The sequence below is a fragment of the Erythrolamprus reginae genome, chromosome 4 (assembly GCF_031021105.1).
Source record: "Erythrolamprus reginae isolate rEryReg1 chromosome 4, rEryReg1.hap1, whole genome shotgun sequence".
NCBI classification, from domain to species: domain Eukaryota; kingdom Metazoa; phylum Chordata; class Lepidosauria; order Squamata; family Dipsadidae; genus Erythrolamprus; species Erythrolamprus reginae.
This window is the reverse complement of record NC_091953.1, coordinates 40400039-40418409: the sequence shown is the minus strand read 5'-3', so window position 1 is coordinate 40418409 and position 18371 is coordinate 40400039. Positions and strand designations below refer to the sequence as shown.

The 18371-nt window shown below is 38.9% G+C and overlaps 1 protein-coding gene and 1 long non-coding RNA gene across 2 annotated transcripts in view; one reads left to right on the top strand and one right to left on the bottom strand.

The window, feature by feature from the left end:
* Positions 1-18371, bottom strand: part of LOC139166494 (uncharacterized) — a 71591-nt gene that overhangs the window by 3512 nt on the left and 49708 nt on the right. Inside the window, exon 2 of the long non-coding RNA XR_011558967.1 lies at positions 13666-13820. This is a non-coding gene — a long non-coding RNA (uncharacterized lncRNA). The remainder of the gene's footprint in view (positions 1-13665; positions 13821-18371) is intronic.
* MYH15 (myosin heavy chain 15) overlaps positions 1-18371 on the top strand; it is a 109698-nt gene that overhangs the window by 67746 nt on the left and 23581 nt on the right. The window contains exons 28-33 of the mRNA XM_070750102.1: positions 520-909; positions 2965-3091; positions 7613-7731; positions 8654-8850; positions 10718-11067; positions 12118-12242. Coding sequence (XP_070606203.1) covers positions 520-909; positions 2965-3091; positions 7613-7731; positions 8654-8850; positions 10718-11067; positions 12118-12242 — 1308 coding nt within the window. The remainder of the gene's footprint in view (positions 1-519; positions 910-2964; positions 3092-7612; positions 7732-8653; positions 8851-10717; positions 11068-12117; positions 12243-18371) is intronic.

Below are 18371 nucleotides of genomic sequence, written 5' to 3'. Positions count from 1 at the left end.
CGGTGGCGTTTTCGGCCGATCTGGAGGCTAGAAAGGAGGTGGGGAATCCCAATAGGGAATTCCATGGGTGGAGCTTTGACGTCACGAAGACGTCTGACCTCCGGAACCCAAACCCGAACTTCCGGGTTTGGCGTTCGGGAGAACGCCGAGAAGCCCCCCGGCTGTTTCAGAAGGTGACAGCTGGGCGGCAGCGCATCTTGGTGGCCTCCCGAACCCGAAAACTTTGGGGTCGGGTTCGGGAAAATGCCGAGAAGCCCCCCAGCTGTTTTAAAAGGTGACAGCCGGGCAGTGGCGCCCAGCGGAGCGCCATTTTGTGATTTTTTTTCTTTTTGCGCGGATTAATCACTTTTACATTGTTTCCTATGGGAAACAATGTTTCGTCTTACGAACTTTTCACCTTATGAACCTACTTCCGGAACCAATTAGGTTCATAAGACGAGGTATTACTGTATATTGCATACAGTTTATAGCACATATTAATAGAATACATACAGTAAGTGTTTTTAATTTGTCTCATAGGCCCGTATAGAAGAGCTGGAGGAAGAACTGGAAGCAGAAAGAGCTGCCCGAGCTAAAGTGGAGAAGCAGCGATCAGATTTGGCCCGAGAACTAGAAGAACTGAGTGAGCGACTAGAGGAAGCTGGAGGTGCTACTTCAGCACAGCTGGAAATGAACAAGAAACGTGAGGCAGAGTTTCTCAAACTACGACGGGATCTTGAAGAAGCCACTTTGCATTATGAAGCTACTGCAGCTACACTAAGGAAGAAGCATGCAGACAGCATGGCGGAGCTTGGAGAGCAAGTTGACAATTTGCAGAGGGTCAAACAAAAACTGGAGAAAGAGAAAAGTGAGCTGAAGTTAGAGGTCGATGATCTATCATCTAACATGGAGCAGGTGGTCAAGGGAAAGGTAAAAGCAACTTAATATGAAAGTTTGAATGGAGATCTATAGATCTATAGATGCAATAGATATAGAGATATAGATAGATAGTCTATCTTAAGTTGTAAGAACAGTTTCCTCTTCACTATATTGAAGAGCTGGGTAACCAGCTGTTTCGAGGGGTGGGTTCTAACTTACCTCTTTGTTGATTTGCTTCCTCTCGCACTGCCTGGGCATGTGCACACTTCATGGGTGCAAGCGTGCATGCGCAGTGCCAAAACCAAGAGGGTGGCACTTATGCCACTGATGGCTAACCGGCATTTGCTCCCAGTTTGGTGAGGGAGAAATTCCTATACTGGTTCTATAGATCCAATCCGAATGGAGAGCAACCCACCTCTGGTTGTTTCTCAGTTAGTGTTGCTATGCTTTTCTGTCCATCCTTCATAGTTCCTTCAGAGTTTTATATATTCATTCCCATTCAATCTGCTATTGTAGCATTTCATCAATTCCAGGATCTTTTGTCCTATCCATGTATGATTAGTTCCAGGAGCTCACTTATTGCCCTGGCTCCCTAACATCTGATATGGATCTGGTTGGTCCGAGTGACTCTCTTAGATTCCCTTATTTAAGATAGGCAGGTGAAGCATATGGGGCCTTTTAAATTTATTTATTTGTTTTGTCCAATACACAATAATATACAATGAGGGTTATAGACGATATAATCAGGTAGAATGTATTAAAGGGGGAATGGAGGAGAAAATAAAGGAGTGAAATATAACTATGAGAGAATAGCAGGAAAAGATATAGGTATAGAAGAGAAGATATAGGAAAGACAATAGGACAGGGGACGGTAGGGACTCTGGTGCACTTATGTACGCCCCTTTGAAGTCCTTTGCCCAAGGACTTCTACTGGTATGTACCAACCAACCATGATTTCAACCTTTTCTCTCCTGTCAATGGTGGCACCCTAATCACCATGCTATCCAGTCTATGTGTGTGTGGAGGGCAGGAGCATGTGTATGCGCGGACACAGAAAATGTGAGATATAATACATTGTTTTACTATCCAGTACTCTAATTTCAGATCTTACTTCAGTTTTCCTTTCTTTATAGACTTCCATTGTAACTTGTCAGTAAATTAGTCAATTATTGACAGTAAATTACTAAACTATTAGTAGTTACTAAACAAAGCAGTTACTTAATAAGTATTAGGAATAGTGACCATAGATTGACATTTTCTGAATTCATTTGCAGAATTTTTAATTTAGTATCTTTTATGGACTTTGGCAGAAGTGGGTGACAGTTTATTGTTAAGATCACATCTTGCTCTTCAGAAAAACTTCCATTTTACTTTTCTTTAATAATAAATGATGTGTAGAAGAATTGTAAAATATTCCTTAGGGGTATTTTTTTCCTCCCAACTACTGACAAGAATTCTAAAAGAATGTCTAAAGCTCACATAAGCATACTATTGTCTAAGTAACATAGTTCATCTCATGAATTCAGTCAAAAACATCCAAGTTATTATTAATTAAACGATTTATTTCATTTCATGTGCCACTATATATTCCTATATGCTTGTTTTGGGGTAATATACTTCCAGTAACATATTACTTATGAGAAGTAATACTTTGGTTGATACATAGCTGAAACAATTTTTATTATATTCTGAGAAGAAACAAAAGGTTATCTTTGTGGGTGGATGTGTAAAAGTCTTGAAATTATATCATTAAAATATTTTAGCATTTTAAATATGTAGGTTTTGACTAAGGATCAGCTGATTTTTATTAAATAATAACATTATATTTAGTCAGATTTCCGTCACTCTAGTTAATTATTTATTATTATGCTATTTTTATTTCTTCCAGCCAAATTTAATAGTATCCAAGGTGTATTAGGTTCAGGGGTGACTGAGTTATAGTTTCAATTTGGATTTCATTTATTTATTATTAAATTTGTATGCATCCCACCTTGGCAGAAGCAACCCTAGGTGGCTGAGAGACATTGCATTAAAATGCACCAGAAAACATTAAAACAACAAATAAATTCCTTTCCTGGGTACAGTAAGTTTGTTCCATTGCTTTAGGCAAATGCAGAGAAACTCTGCCGTACTTTTGAAGACCATCTCAGCGAGGCCAAGACTAAAATAGATGAAATGACCCGAGTGATAAATGATCTCACTGCACACAAAGGGAAACTGCAAACTGAGAATGGTAAGTTATTGGACAGTTCTGTACAAATCTTATTATTGTGCTTTATCTTATTTTTTTCTCAACACAAATCTGCCTCAACTTACATCCCTCAGTACCTCAAAAGAGCTTTTCCTAGACTTTGTTTTAAACCACTAGACACAATGATAAGTTATGGGAAGTTTCATGGAATTTGATTTGAAGAATGACTCTGTGGAGATATTGGGCACATCCCTCTTGACTGCAAACTATATTCTGCAGAAAGGGCGGCTTATTTAGATTCTTATTTAAAAACTAAAAAAATACTAGGACACCTAGGAGAAAATGTCTTACTTTTTGCAGAAATCATACCTGTATATCATTAATAAAACAGCACTCTTTATATCAAAGATCATTTCAAAAAGACAGTTTAACTGAAAAATAGGGATGACTTAGTATGAACACATATTATTTTTTTTTCTTGTATCTACTTGTATATTTGTATTACTTTTATATTTTTGATATGATCAAATGACTAACCCTAACACCCTTGAAAATGTCCAAAGATATTTCACCAGAAGAACCCTTCACTCCTCCACTCGAAACAGAATATCCTATGAAAATAGACTAACAATCCTGGGCTTAGAAAGCCTAGAACTATGGCGCCTAAAACACGATTTGAGTATTACCCACAAGATCATATGCTGCAACGTCCTACCAGTCAATGACTACTTCAGCTTCAACCGCAATAACACAAGAGCACGCAACAGATTCAAACTTAATACGAACCGCGCCAAACTTGACTGTAAAAAATATGATTTCAACAATCGAGTTATCGAAGCGTGGAACTCATTACCGGACTCAATTGTGTCAACCCCTAACCCCCAACACTTCTCCCTTAGACTCTCCACGATTGACCTCTCCAGGTTCCTAAGAGGCCAGTAAGGGGCGTAAATAAGTGCACTGGAGTGCCTTTCGTCCCCTGTCCAATTATCTTTCCTTTCCTTCACCTATCTGATATATTCTCTTCCTTTCATATATCCTCTCCTCTAAGTTCACTTTCACCCTCTTTTATATTATCACATGTCTATTTTTCTTCCTATGTATTTGTATATTGGACAAATGAATAAATAAAATAAAAAATAAATATTCTATTCTATTCTTTTTTATTGCCTGGGTAGGTTTTATTTAATTTATTATTAAATTTATATGTCATACCTTTCTCCAATAAGACAACTCTTACCTACCTGACCTAATCTCTATGACAGTGTTTCTTAATTTAGCAACTTTAAGTAGTGTTGACTTCATCGCTCCCCACACCCCCAGCCAAGCAATTCAGAGGTTTTGAGGTTGAGAAATCCTGCTCTATGCATTTACCAATGGATTGGAGAAATGCTGAATTTGCAATTTGTATAGCAGAATTCCTTGCAGACTGCACAACAAATGCAAATGCTCTTCAAAATTCTGGTTGAGTGTGAGGAAAAGGCTAGGGACAACATTCATACTTCCTTTGTTGAAGCTTCTGTTTAGCTGATAATAGATGCACAATATACCTTGTTTACCATATGTACTCCATTGCAAATTGATATTCAGCTTTTAAAATTGATCTGTGTGCCCACAGTTTCTGAATAGCAACCCACCTGGCTATTCAACATAGTTTTTATTACTGTGTTTAATCATTTTTAAAAAATAAAAATTTCCAAAAAAAATGCACTGAATATTTGTACAGTGATACCTTGTCTTACAAACTTAATTGGTTCCGGGACGAGGTTCTTAAGGTGAAAAGTTTGTAAGATGAAACAATATTTCCCATAGGAATCAATGGAAAAGCGATTAATGTGTGCAAGCCCATAATTCACCCCTTTTGCCAGCCGAAGCGCCCGTTTTTGCGCTGCTGGGATTCCCCTGAGGCTCCCCTCCATGGGAAACCACACCTCCGGACTTTTGTGTTTTTGTGATGCTGCAGGGGAATCCCAGCAGGGAAATCCCAGCAGCGCAAAAATGGGTGCTTCGCTGGCAACGGAAGTCCGGAGGTGGGGTTTCCCAGCGAAAGGAGCATCAGTGAAATTGCAGCATTGCAAAAATACTGAAGTCCTCGAAACCCCACTTCCGGACCTCTGTGTTTTTGCGATGCTGTGATTTCACTGAGGCTCCCCTCGCTGGGAAAACCCACCTCCGGACTTCCGTTGCCAGCGAAGCGCCCATTTTTTCGCTGCTGGGATTTCCCTGCTGGGATTCCCCTGCAGCATCACAAAAACACAAAAGTTCGGAGGTGGGGTTTCCCATGGAGGGGAGCCTCAGGGGAATCCCAGCAGCGCAAAAATGGGTGCTTCGCTGGCAATGGAAGTCCGGAGGCGGGGCATCTCAGCGGCGGCGGTGGGTTTGTAAGGTGAAAATAGTTTGTAAGAAGAGGCAAAAAAATCTTAAACCCCGGGTTTGTATCTCGAAAAGTTTGTATGACGAGGCGTTTGTAAGACGAGGTATCACTGTATTTCTTTAATGCCCACCAAGTACAGTGGAACCCCGACATAAGAGCTGCTCGACTTAAGAGCTACTCGAGATAAGAGCTGGGAGAGGAGAGACATTTTTGTTCGTCTCCCGAGCTCAAATCCGCGATACGAGCCGAGAAGAGCCGGGCTGGCTTACTTTCCTTCCTTCCCGCGCTGATGCAGAGCCACTCGAACAAAGCGTCGCGCTCCTCTGATGCTTTCGGCGGCGTCCGAAGCGACGCTGGGCTCTTTTGCCGCCAAAAGCGTCAGGGGGGCGTGACGCTTTGTTTGAGTGGCTCTGCATCAGCGCGGGAAGGAAGGAAAGTAAGCCAGCCCGGCTCTTCTCGGCTCGTATCCCGGCACTTGGTGAGTGGAGAGGCGGTCGCCTCCCCTGCCGCCCCACTCTGGGGGTCCTTGGCTTCTGCTGGGTGTGGGGGGATCCGAACGCTGTTTTGAATTTCACATTCCGAGTGGCCCAAACACCAAAGGCAAACTTCCGCGCCTCAGGAGTTAGCTCGCAAACGGCGCGGCTGTTTTAAAACGTCGCTGCTGGCCTGGGGGGGAGAGGGAAAGGGGGGAGAGGGGGGAGAGAAAGAGAGAGAGAAAGAGAGAGGGAAAAGGGGGGAGAGGGGGGAGAGAAAGAGAGAGGGATAGAAAGAGAGAGAGAGTGAGAGATGCTCAGTGAGCCTTTCTTTGAAGTTGCCTTTCTTTCTTTCTTTCTTTCTTTCTCTCTTTCTTTTTCTCTCTTGCTCTCTTGCTTTTTCATTCTTTTTTCTTTCTCTTTCTTTCTTTCTTTCTCTTGCTTTCTTTCTTTCTCTTGCTTTCTCTCCTTCCTTCCCTCCTTCCATTTATTTCATTCTCCCTCTCTATTTTTATTTCTCTTTCATTTTCTTTCTTTCTCTCTTGCTTTCTTTCTTTCTTGCTCTTTTTCTTTCTCTCTTTTACCTTCCCTTCCTCTATTTCTTGCTTTCCTTTTCCTTCCTCCCTTCTTTCCTCCCTCTACAGGATTGGGTGGCAGTGAAGTTACTCTCCCCTTTCATAAGTTTCCTTGCTTCCTTCCTCTGTTCCTGTCCCTTCACCCTTTCTTTCTTCCTTTCTTTCTTCCTTCCTTTCTTCCTTTCCTTCCTTCCTTTCCTCCCTCCATTTCTTGCTTTCCTTTTCCTTCCTCCCTTCTTTCCTCCCTCTACAGGATTGGGTGGCAGTGAAGTTAAATAAATAACTACAGTTTAATGAATAAAAATAAAAGTTTGCCATGTTGATTGTTTTGGGTAAAAAGAGGAAGGGAAGGAAAGCTCTCAGCTTATCATCTTATTAATAAAGTTACATTTATTCTTGCAATGTCTTTTTGCATAATTTAGACTAACTTTGTGAGTTTTTTGAGGGCTGGAACCAATTAAAATTATTTACATTAATTCCTATGGGGAAAAGTCATTCGAGATAAGAGCTGCTCGACTTAAGAGCGCAGGTCCGGAACGAATTAAACTCGTATCTCGAGGTACCACTGTACGTAGTTATATAAAGTCAAAAGTACAGTATTTGGCTTAGAAAAATATTTGCTTTTTGAATCCTGGCCACTGATTTGTGAATTTATATGCAGGTTTTTAAATAGGGATATCAAACAGAAATACTAAATCAGGCTTCCAGTCCTTTATTTCTGTTTCTGCATGCAAGAATTATTTTGTTTTCAATATCTTTCTGCAATATTTTAAAGTGTTTTTTAAAGTATAGATACATATAGTAGAAGTCAATGGAGATGCATTTGTAATGAAACTGAATATCCTGACCAGCATAGCTACTACAGTATATGTATATTATGCATTAACCTGAAAATTCACGTTTATGCATCTTTTCAATCCAACATCACATTGTTTTTTCCCCCTTGCTTTCTCTGTAACCAGAGGACTTCTTGGATTCCTAATATAACTTCTATTTTGGCAACTGTCTCTGAAGGGCAATCTCACTTTATAATAATCTGAAACTGATAGAATATTTGCCTCAAGTAACAAAATATATTCCATTTTGTTTTCTCGTCATAAAAAGCATATGCTCATTATTGCTTTTGATACCTCTCTGGCAGGTGAATTTACAAGGCTGCTGGAAGAAAAAGAATCACTTATCAACCAACTTTCTCGAGGGAAATTGTCTTTCACTCAGCAAATAGATGAACTTAAAAGGCAGCTAGAGGAAGAGACTAAGGTAATGCTTTTATTAGGAATCCCGGCATGATTCTGAGACAGCCAGAGAAAAATTCTCATTTTAAGATAGTTTATGAATAGGTATGGAATCACATGTTTCATGTCAATGCAATGGAACTGTACTGATCTGCATGACAAGGCAAATTGGTCCATTATTGTTTTTCATTTGTATAAATCAGTGGTTCTCAACCTTTCTAATGCCGCAAGCCCTTAATACAGTTCCTCATGTTGTGGTGACCCCCTAAGTCCAACCATAAGGCCAATTCTCCCAACAGAGCTTTAAGCACCTCGTAAGAGGGGCACCTCTTAAAACGGCTGATTGGCTGGATTGTAAAAATATATTCCAAGGCCCCAGCATAGAAGCTTTAGTTCCTAACACCATTGGAAATTTGTCTTTTCCCAGGGTCTTAGGTGACCACTGTGAAACAATTGTTCAACCCCCCAAAGGGGTCCTGACCCCCCAGGTTGAGAATCACTAGTGTAAATGAAATCATTATTTGTCGAGATTTGCGTAAATAGCAATAGCATTTAGACTTATATACCACTTGATAGTACTTTATAGCATTTTCTAAGTGATTTACAAAATCAGTATATGGCCCCCAACAATCTTATTTTACGCACATCTGAAGGGTGGAAGGTTAAGCTGGTGAGAATCAAACCACTAGCAGCTGGTAGAATTTGCCTGCAATGCTGCACTCTAACCACTGGACCACCATGACACTAAAAATACAGAATGTGTTTATAAATTCAAAATAAAGGTTGTGGTAATTATTATGGATCAAATAATAGAATGTAATTCATGAGAATTTCATATATAAAAGGTAAAACTGAAAATTGAGAATCAATCACAGGAACTTGCCTAGTTATGTGTAGCTCCTTGTTCTGCTACAAAATGTGCTAATTCTAGTTTCCTTATCCTGCAGTCCAAGAGTGCTTTGGCCCATGCTCTGCAGGCTTCTCGCCATGACTGTGACCTCTTGCGTGAGCAGTTTGAGGAAGAACAAGAAACTAAGGCTGAGTTGCAGAGGGCACTTTCCAAAGGGAATGCAGAAGTAGCACAATGGAGAACGAAGTATGAAACAGATGCTATCCAAAGGACAGAAGAACTTGAAGAAGCTAAGTAAGAGACATCCTAGTTACTGCTTTACTTCTTACTACAGGTAGTCCTCAGCTTAGAACCACACTTGAGCCCAGAATTTATGTTGCTAACTCAGACATTTGTTAACTGAGTTTTTTCTCATTTTATGACTATTCTTGCCACATTTGTTAAGCGAATCACTGCAGTTGTTAAATTAGTTACACTTAAGTGAATCTGACCTCCATTGCCTTTGCTTCTTAAAAGGGGATCGAAATTTGGACATGTAAGACGTCCATGGTTCTGTGTCCAGGTTATAAAAAGCCGGCGGTTGAGCCATGACTGAGCTCATGGTTGTTCAGTGGGAGTTCGACCTCCTCGTCGCCACTGTTAAATCACTGCACCCGAGACTGCTTCTGTATTAATACATTTATTTCGGAAGACATAACATAGAATAGTTCTCTCCAACAAGCAATCCCTAACAAGGGCAACGGCTAATCCGTTGCCCTATTTATACCTTTTCTTAACGCGGGAACTTTTTCTGACAACCGTTTATTTTCGGTGGCAATCTAAACTTAGCCGTGTCTTAACCAATCAGTGATTTTCCCTTTATTTCTTTTAACCGAACATAACAATGATACTGCAACCATCATAAATATGAACCAGTTGTCAAGCATCGTAATGTAAATCATGTGACCATGAGGATGCGATAATGGTCATAAGTATGAAAAATGGTCATTTTTTTAAAATATAATTTTTTATTGATTTTTTAAAGAATTTTACAAAAAACAAAACAGAAAGCATGAAGTGTACCATCACCATACAGAAAAAAAAATCCCTTCACCAGGGAAGAATCAATTTTGTATCCTTCATTTGCTTTGTCTCTGGGTTACATTGTTCATTCTTTATAGAGTGATTGAATTTTATTTCTTACATTTGCATCGCTTACTGATGTTGTTAATATATAATTTTTAACCTTCTCCCACCGATGAAAAATGGTCATGTCACTTGTTTCAGTGTCGTTGTAACTTTGAATGGTTATTAAAGGAACTATTGTAAGTCAAGGACTACCTGTATATTCTTTTTATAAGCTGGTATGAATATGTGGAAAAGAAAAGTAGCACCTAGTGGTGAAACTATAACAGAAATCTCAAACCAGTTTTATGTAAATATAGAATGAGTCACCAGAAAAAACTTTGGATTCAGAAATCCCCAAATTCTGTGCCGGTCAGGTGTTGCAAAAATACTCTATACCTGATGATATTGACCTTTAAAGCCCTAAATGGCATTGGACCAGAATACCTCCGGAACTGCCTTCTACTGCACGAATTCCAGCGGCCAATAAGATCCCACAGAGTGGGCCTTCTCCGGGTCCCGTCCATCAAACAATGTTGTTTGGCGGGCCCCAGGGGAAGAGCTTTCTCTGTGGTGGCCCCGGCCCTCTGGAATCAACTCCCCCCAGAGATTAGAACGGCCCCCACCCTCCTTGTCTTTCGCAAGTTACTCAAGACCCACCTATATCGCAAGGCATGGGGGAACTAAGACATCTCCCCTAGGCTTTTTATATTTCATGTTTGTTGTGTATGTGCTGCATGGTTTTTAATTATTGGGGGTTTTATATATTTTTATTATTAGACTTGTCCCATTGTTATACTGTTTTTATTACTGTTGTGAGCCGCCCCGAGTCTTCGGAGAGGGGCGGCATATAAATCTAATAAATTATTATTATTATTATTAGTAGTAGTAGTAGTAGTAGTAGTAGTAGTAGTAGTAGTATTTTATTATTATTATTGGAAACAAATTTTTGCCAATATGTAACAAATGGAATTCAATAGCATTAACTGAAAAGTGGATTTTGTACAAGTCAGGCATTTTTTGGATGGGTTAATTTATTATGAATATCTGCCATCAGGAAAAAACTGGCAGCTCGTCTCCAGGAGGCAGAGGAAGCCATTGAGGCTGCCAATGCCAAATGCTCATCTCTGGAAAAGACAAAACACCGACTGCAGAATGAATTGGAGGACATAATGATTGACTTGGAAAAAGCCAACTCAGCTGCAGGAGTTCTGGACAAGAAGCAGCGCAATTTTGACAGGATTATTACAGAATGGAAACAGAAGTATGAAGAGTCCCAAGCAGAGCTTGAGAGTGCCCAGAAGGAATCTAGGAGCCTGAGTACAGAATTATTTAAACTGAAGAATGCATATGAAGAAAGCCTAGAAAATACAGAGACCTTAAAAAGAGAAAACAAGAATCTGCAAGGTAGGTCATTGGTTACCAAGGCTACTGAAGGGAAGTCATGAATAATTTGTATAAGGAGCTTGGAAGCCTTAACCCACAAAGATACATAGCAATTTGCCCACCTAAAGGGAGAGCAAATAAAAGTCTGGTGTCATAAAATTACAGGGGTGATCTGGACTTCTTTGTCTAAAACAGAAGTGTCAAACTGGCGGCCCACAGACCAGATGCATCATTTGCAGGCCACGCCCACCCTAGCTACGCAAAGGAAAAAAACATGACGGCAATGTGACGCTGCGAGTTTGACACCTGTGGTCTAGAATTTCACCTCTGAAGTACCAAAAACAACTTTCATATCAGAGGCATTAACTTTCATAACAACAGTAGAGTAGCTACTCAAAAGTCATAATTGCAATGGAATTTGCCAAATACATTAAGTTCCTAGAATAGAAGAATAGACAGATATCTAATATAAAACTATGAGTAGATGATATTGATTTATCAGAACAAAGGAACATTGTTTCGACCCATACTGGAGCTGGATACCAAAACATAGAAAAGCATGGCATAGAAGATATGATTATTTTCAGTGAAATAACCCAGTGTTAAATAATACCATGCATTGGGTGGGACCAAAAATAGGGCCTTCTCCTCTTCTTTCTCTGTGGAACATGATTCCCATGGAGATAAAATTGGTCCACACCTTGTTACTTCTTCAAAAGACCCTGATGACATAATTCTGTCAGTGAACTTGGGAACCCTAAGTTGATCCAAAGTCAATCAAGCAACTTATTTGATTTGTTTGCAGCCACAGGAACAGGCCGGAAGGAATGAGTTTTAGGGGAGGGGATGTTTGATTCAGTTTATTTAATTACTGCATGCCACCCAGAGTCACTGTGTGTAAAATGGACAGTCATATACATTTGGTAAATAAAATAAATACTCAACATCTTTCAGTTTTGATGGTTCACAAACACAAAAGTTACACATGCACGCACACAGACATTGATTTAGAAGAAAGGGAGGGCCTTGAGATCCTCATTCCTTCATCATTGTTTTTAAAAATTCTTACAGAGGAAATTTCAGATCTAACTGATCAAATCAGTGAAGGAAATAAGAACCTTCACGAAGTAGAGAAAATGAAGAAGCAGATTGAACAAGAAAAAGCAGAAGTCCAGCTAGCCCTGGAAGAAGCGGAGGTAAGATAAAGATTTGGAAAAAGAATGTGAAGGATACCTAATCTGGGCTGCAAATATTCAGAATTCTTTGCTACCAGTAGTAGTTGTCTGATAATCCCAAATCTGGAAGTCCTAATGTTGTGAAAATAAAGTCTTAAAAATCAGTGCTGAAAGAGTTAAGAGAACTCTGGGAACTTTAAAACAATTGTTCGGTTTGAGAGATAATTTGTTGGGAAAGGTAAATTAGTGAAACAATTAAAGAGCATATTTGAATAATTTTAAAACTGACTTTGCATTTAACATGCAAATAGAATCAGCTGGGGGAGATGATAATTATCCAAATCAAAGGAGGCAGACAGTGGGACGCGCTAACTCTTTTACTCCTCTGCTGTAATCTGGAGGGAAATCCTGGCCTTTGAATTCAGGAAATTCCTACCGTGTCCCCAATGAAGTGTAGCTAATACCAGGAAGTGCTTTTGTTAAGACCTCATAAAGAGAAGAAAGGGATAAATCTTCTCTTCCAACTGTTACAATCAGATAATTGACAGTTGCATGTCTAGAGAGAGCCACAATTTAAAAAGGATGTAAATGCAAATACATATTTCACATTATGTATTTGCATTTGTAGCCTGCCAATTTACTATTTCTGACTTGCTCTAAGGGTATATTCATAAATGCATGCTTACCCATGGTTAATTTAGCCATGGTTTACCTAATTGATCCAGGACAAAATATGCTGAATTATAAACTGAGCATGCATCCTGTGGTTGGGGTGGGTTCTGAATTATCTTGCTGCCGGTTCGCTTCCTGATGCGCCACATGGGCGTGCGCAAGCGTACACGCACAGCTTAAGCACATGTGCAGAAGCAAAAAAACCCAGTTACTGCACATGCGCAGAAACAAAAGCCAAGATGGTGTCGCCGAGAAAGCCACTTTGGGGGCTTTTGCCCTTGAAAGTGTTGTTTTTATGCCTCATCCCAAAGTGAAAATAAACTTGGAAATCTTATTTACTTTGTACATCCTCTTGGGCAATCTGGAAAAATGAAAATGGCTATAAAGCCTTGTAATTATAGTACTATATAGATCCAGAAATAAATGCTTCTTGTTCCTTGGCTATAAACCAAATTCTCATATTCCCCAATTGACCGAAAAGACATCCAATATTGTTATAAATGTACAATTATGAAAAAATGGTTACATTTAAAAGTCACATTCACTTGCCTTGGCTATAAATATCCAGGTGTTTTCTGCTCTCTAATTGTTGGAAATTTCCAGCCGACTTGTTTTTCTGTGTTTTTGTGAAATGGTAATCATCAGGTTGATTTCATCTTTTGATATCTATGTTCTTCCGTGCTCTCTTGGGTATAATTTAGTGTATCTGATTATCATCTGTTTACATAGCAAGTAAAATGAATATATCAGGGCAGGGTGAGTTCTAACTTACCTTGCTGCCGGTACACTTCCTCCTGCACCACTTGGCTAACGCCACGTGGATTCCCATGTGCTTCTTGCACATGCCTATGCACAGTGCTGGAAAGATGGTGATGCATGCGCAGTGCTGGAAAGTTGGCTTCTGCGCATGTGTAGAAGGAAAAATCCCTGGGAAAAAGATAAAAAATAATAAATAAAATATCTTTTTTAATAAGATGGTGGCACCCATGAACTGGCACCGACTGAACCAGTTCTGTGATGTCATCGTGACATCACCAATGGTTTGCTACTAGTTCGGGCTAACCGGTCCGAACCAGGAGGAACCCACTTCTGGAATACGTTGAATAGCACTGTCATAAATTAAAATTTAAAAAATCATTTATTTCAAAAGGGACATATACCACTTATTTAGCTACCAGTATTGGGAATGCACTGGTACCGAAAATAAGCTCTGAATCCGCCACATGTATCATTTTATTAATCTGTCTTTCCTTTTTGAAAAAATTTGCAGGCTGTCTTATGTTTTGCAGGGATTTCCCCATCAAATAAAAAGGTTTTTTGGTATTACAGCAGAGGAACAGCATGCTTGGTTCCAGTTTTGATGCAAGAATATATGTATATGTACAGTATATGCATGTATACATATGTTTATGTATATGTATATATATGCATACGTATGCTTACTGTATTTTATATATATATATATATATATATATATATATATATATATATATATATATATTTGTTTTCGTAAATTTTCACGGGTATATGTATGTAGATTGTTCTGAGTTCGGGTTTTGCCCTATGTAATATTTTGCATGTCTATGCGACGTTTCGGTGAAATCACATTCACCATCATCAGGCTCCAAGTTCCAAGCTTCGTACAACAGCACGAAGCTTGGAACTTCAGCCTGATGATGGTGAATGTGATTTCACCGAAACGTCGCATAGACATGCAAAATATTACACAGGGCAAAACCCGAACTCAGAACAATCTACATACATATATATATGTATGTATGTATGTATGTATGTATGTATGTGTATATATATATATATATGTTGATTTGAAAACTTTTATCTTGATAAAACAGTCTACAATGGAACCTGGCATGCTCATTAAAACAGATGTTCCATAAAACTACAAGGAAGATTTTTATTTTTCTTTCTGTGTTATAAGCAGTGCATTTTGCAGTCATCCAATGCGAAGAACCCACGGCAATGTATGTCCTCAGAATATCTTTTTCTGGGGTTCTGATGTCAGTTGTGAAAACCTGAAGGAGACATCCAGAAACTGTAGTGTAAGCGCCGAAATAGGATTAAAATAGTAGGGGGGGTTTAAAATAAAAATCCACTGCCCAGCCCAGTATAGACTGCTTTCCCCAAACTGTTGATTGTGATCCCTGACCATCAGAAGGTGAAGAAAAACTTTTTCAAAATTTTGTTGCTCTTTGATTTTTGTTCTGCATGGTAAATTAAGTCCATCTCAATCACCTCATGCATAGTCATACAAAAATCATACTATTATTTACCAGAGTAAATAGCATTACGCATTTCACAAATACAGGGGGAGGAAAAAAAATTAGGAAAACAGGAGGGGAAAAGTAAAGAGAGCTGAGACGAGGATAAAATGTAACTAGGTCTAGATTCTTACTTCCACCATGTTCATTTATTCATTCCTACATCATTTTTGTTCCTCAATATTTATTTATTTATTTATTTATTCATTCATTCATTTATTAGATTTGTATGCCGCCCCTCTCCGAAGACTCGGGGCGGCTCACAACAATGATAAAAACAGTATTATAATGAAACAAATCTAATATTAAAAAGAAATATATAAAACCCTATCATATTAAAACCAGACAACACATACATACCAAACATAAAATATAAAGAGCCTGGGGGAAAGGTGTCTCAAATCCCCCATGCCTGGCGGTATAGGTGGGTCTTGAGTAGTCAATTATTGTAGTCAATAATTTCTAAATTTTACAAATGAGGCCACACAATAAAGTGTTGCTATATATTACATGTGTTTTTATGAATATAAATATGTGACAGAGCATGAAGATGTGAGATTGTGGGTATGATCACCTAATAAATCATAAACGAATTTCTCTGCAATCCCTTACATGAAAAAAAAAGGTTTCTTAAAATGATTTCATTTGACAGATGACTAAAATCAAATAAGCACATGTGCCTTCATTAGCAATACTGTAGCTTACAACTCGTTGACAGAGTTGTACTAGAATAACAACATCTGATAAGCATATTATACCCACAGATTGAATTTGCTTCATTTTATAGAATCTCAATGTATAACGTCTAATCAGATGGCATAACACTATATAGAAAAACAAATGTTCTATCCATATGAAAGTTAAGAGGGAACTAAATGAATTATACTGATCCTTCTGTTGCACAATGCTCTATTTTAAAAGCCAGTTTAAAAATGCAGTACAAAACTAAATCAGAAAAACAAAGGCAAGGAAAATCAAGGAATTATTATTGCAGGATTTTAAATTTTTGTTTTATCTTAAATAATTAATTTTAGCCTTTATCTTGGCCACAAAATTTAAAAGATTCTTAATAATTCTTAATTGTCTTTTGTTGAAGGAAAAATGTATTTATTAGTTGGCTGGTTTTTTATGCATGAAAGATCATCTTGTTCCATATCCCTTTTCCTTGTCATTCCTCAGCACATATTTTTCCATAGTATCATGCAGTTTATTTCTGCTAGATCTTAAACCCAGTCATTTAATATCTGCAACAAACATAAATGATCAAACGGATGAAAATATAAATAATCTTCCTTTGCAAATTAAAAAGAAATGAAAATCACTGCTATCAAATAAAATGATTTGGCATTTTCACATACAAATGCCCAGGTAAATATTTTAGTGCTATTATAAGAAGCTTGATAGCCAGGAAGGAATTAACCTTCAACACCACTACACACCTGTGTGTGCCTGCCTTAGCTATTACATTACGAATGGAGGCTTAATCTACACAGAACAAATGGTATTTTACACTACATGTACTGCTAAGCCAAAATACATTCTGATACCAGAAGGGGATATCAGATAATATCTGTTTTCATCCTGATATCAAGTCAAGTTGCAGGGTCATTCAAAAGCAATTAAATTAGAATAAATTGCATGTACCTCTTGTCATCCTGGCAGTAAGAATAAAACAGTAGTAAACCAAATTACTAACAGATTGCTCCCTTTTTATAGTACTCAAGGTGAATTGCCCCTGATAGACATTTCATTCTCTTTGATGGTAGTTTGATCTAATGATTAAGATATGGAGTCAGAAAAGAAAAAATTGAGTCCCAGTAGTGCCTTAGGCAAGTAATCAGCTGGACGACATTGGACCAGTCGCTTTCTCTTAGCTCTTGAAAGAAGGCAGTGGCAAACCACTTTTGAAAACATAGAAAACTGCAAGGACTGGTCTGTATAGTCATCTGTGTCAGATTATCAGGGATAAATCACAGCCCGCGTGAGCTGCAATGAATCTAATCTGGAGGCGATGAATAAAGTTACAGAAAAGCTTCAAAACAAAGTTACTTTTATTAATAGAAAACAATAAAATCTATTTTTGCCTGATCACAGGCTCTCGTAGCACATTTACATAGCTAGAGAGTTAAAAGCAAGATGGAGATTTTCTCCTTCTTCATCAGGAGGAGAGGAAGTGATCCTGGCTATCTAGACAGGATTTACATCACAGTGGGCGGAGCTAAATTAACATACACAGAGTTAACTATTTAATTACTGAATGTCTCTGAATGTCTCTGGGGCTGGCAATACACAGCGTGACAATCTGGACTCAACACAAACTCTAAGGCATCTGTAAATAAACAAATCAGGTAGGATCAGTGACAACAAGATTACCTGCTCCAAGTAACCCTTGCACGTAAAATTATTGTTGCAAACTGGTGCTAATACTGTTAAAGAATACTAATAGTTAGAAATCTTTTGTCTGTGCTTTTTGTATTATCATAATGATTGCTCTGTAACTGAACAGAATACAGTGGAACCCCGACATAAGAGCTGCTCTACTTAAGAGCAACTCGAGATAAGAGCTGGGAGGGGAGAGATATTTTTGTTCTACTTACAAGCCCAAATTCGAGATACAAGCGCCAAGGAGCTGTCTCCTGAAGCCAAACGCTAACTTCCGCGTTCGGCTTCAGGAGACAGCAGCGAAGCGGCGCGCGTGTTTTAAAAGGTTGCAGCCGGCCTGGGGGGCTCGGGGGGGTGCTTGCAGCTTTCTTTCTTGCTCTTTTTCTTGCTCTCTTTTACCTTCCCTTCCTCTATTTCTTCTTTTCTTTCTCCTTCCCACCTTCTTCCCTCCCTCCCTCCCTTCACTCATTCCTCTCTTACTCTCCCCTTTCATAAGTTTCCTTGCTTCCTTCCTCTGTTCCTGTCCCTCCCCCCTTTCTTTCTTGCTTTCTTTCTTGCTCTTTTTCTTTCTCTCTTTTACCTTCCCTTCCTCTATTTCTTCTTTTCTTTCTCCTTCCCACCTTCTTCCCTCCCTCCCTCCCTTCACTCATTCCTCTCTTACTCTCCCCTTTCATAAGTTTCCTTGCTTCCTTCCTCTGTTCCTGTCCCTTCCCTCTTTCCTTCCTTCCTTCCCACCCTCCGTCCATTCATTCACCCATTCCTCTCTTGATCGCTTAAAGCCGGTCCCTGGTGCAAAAAGGGTTGGGGACCTCTGTCC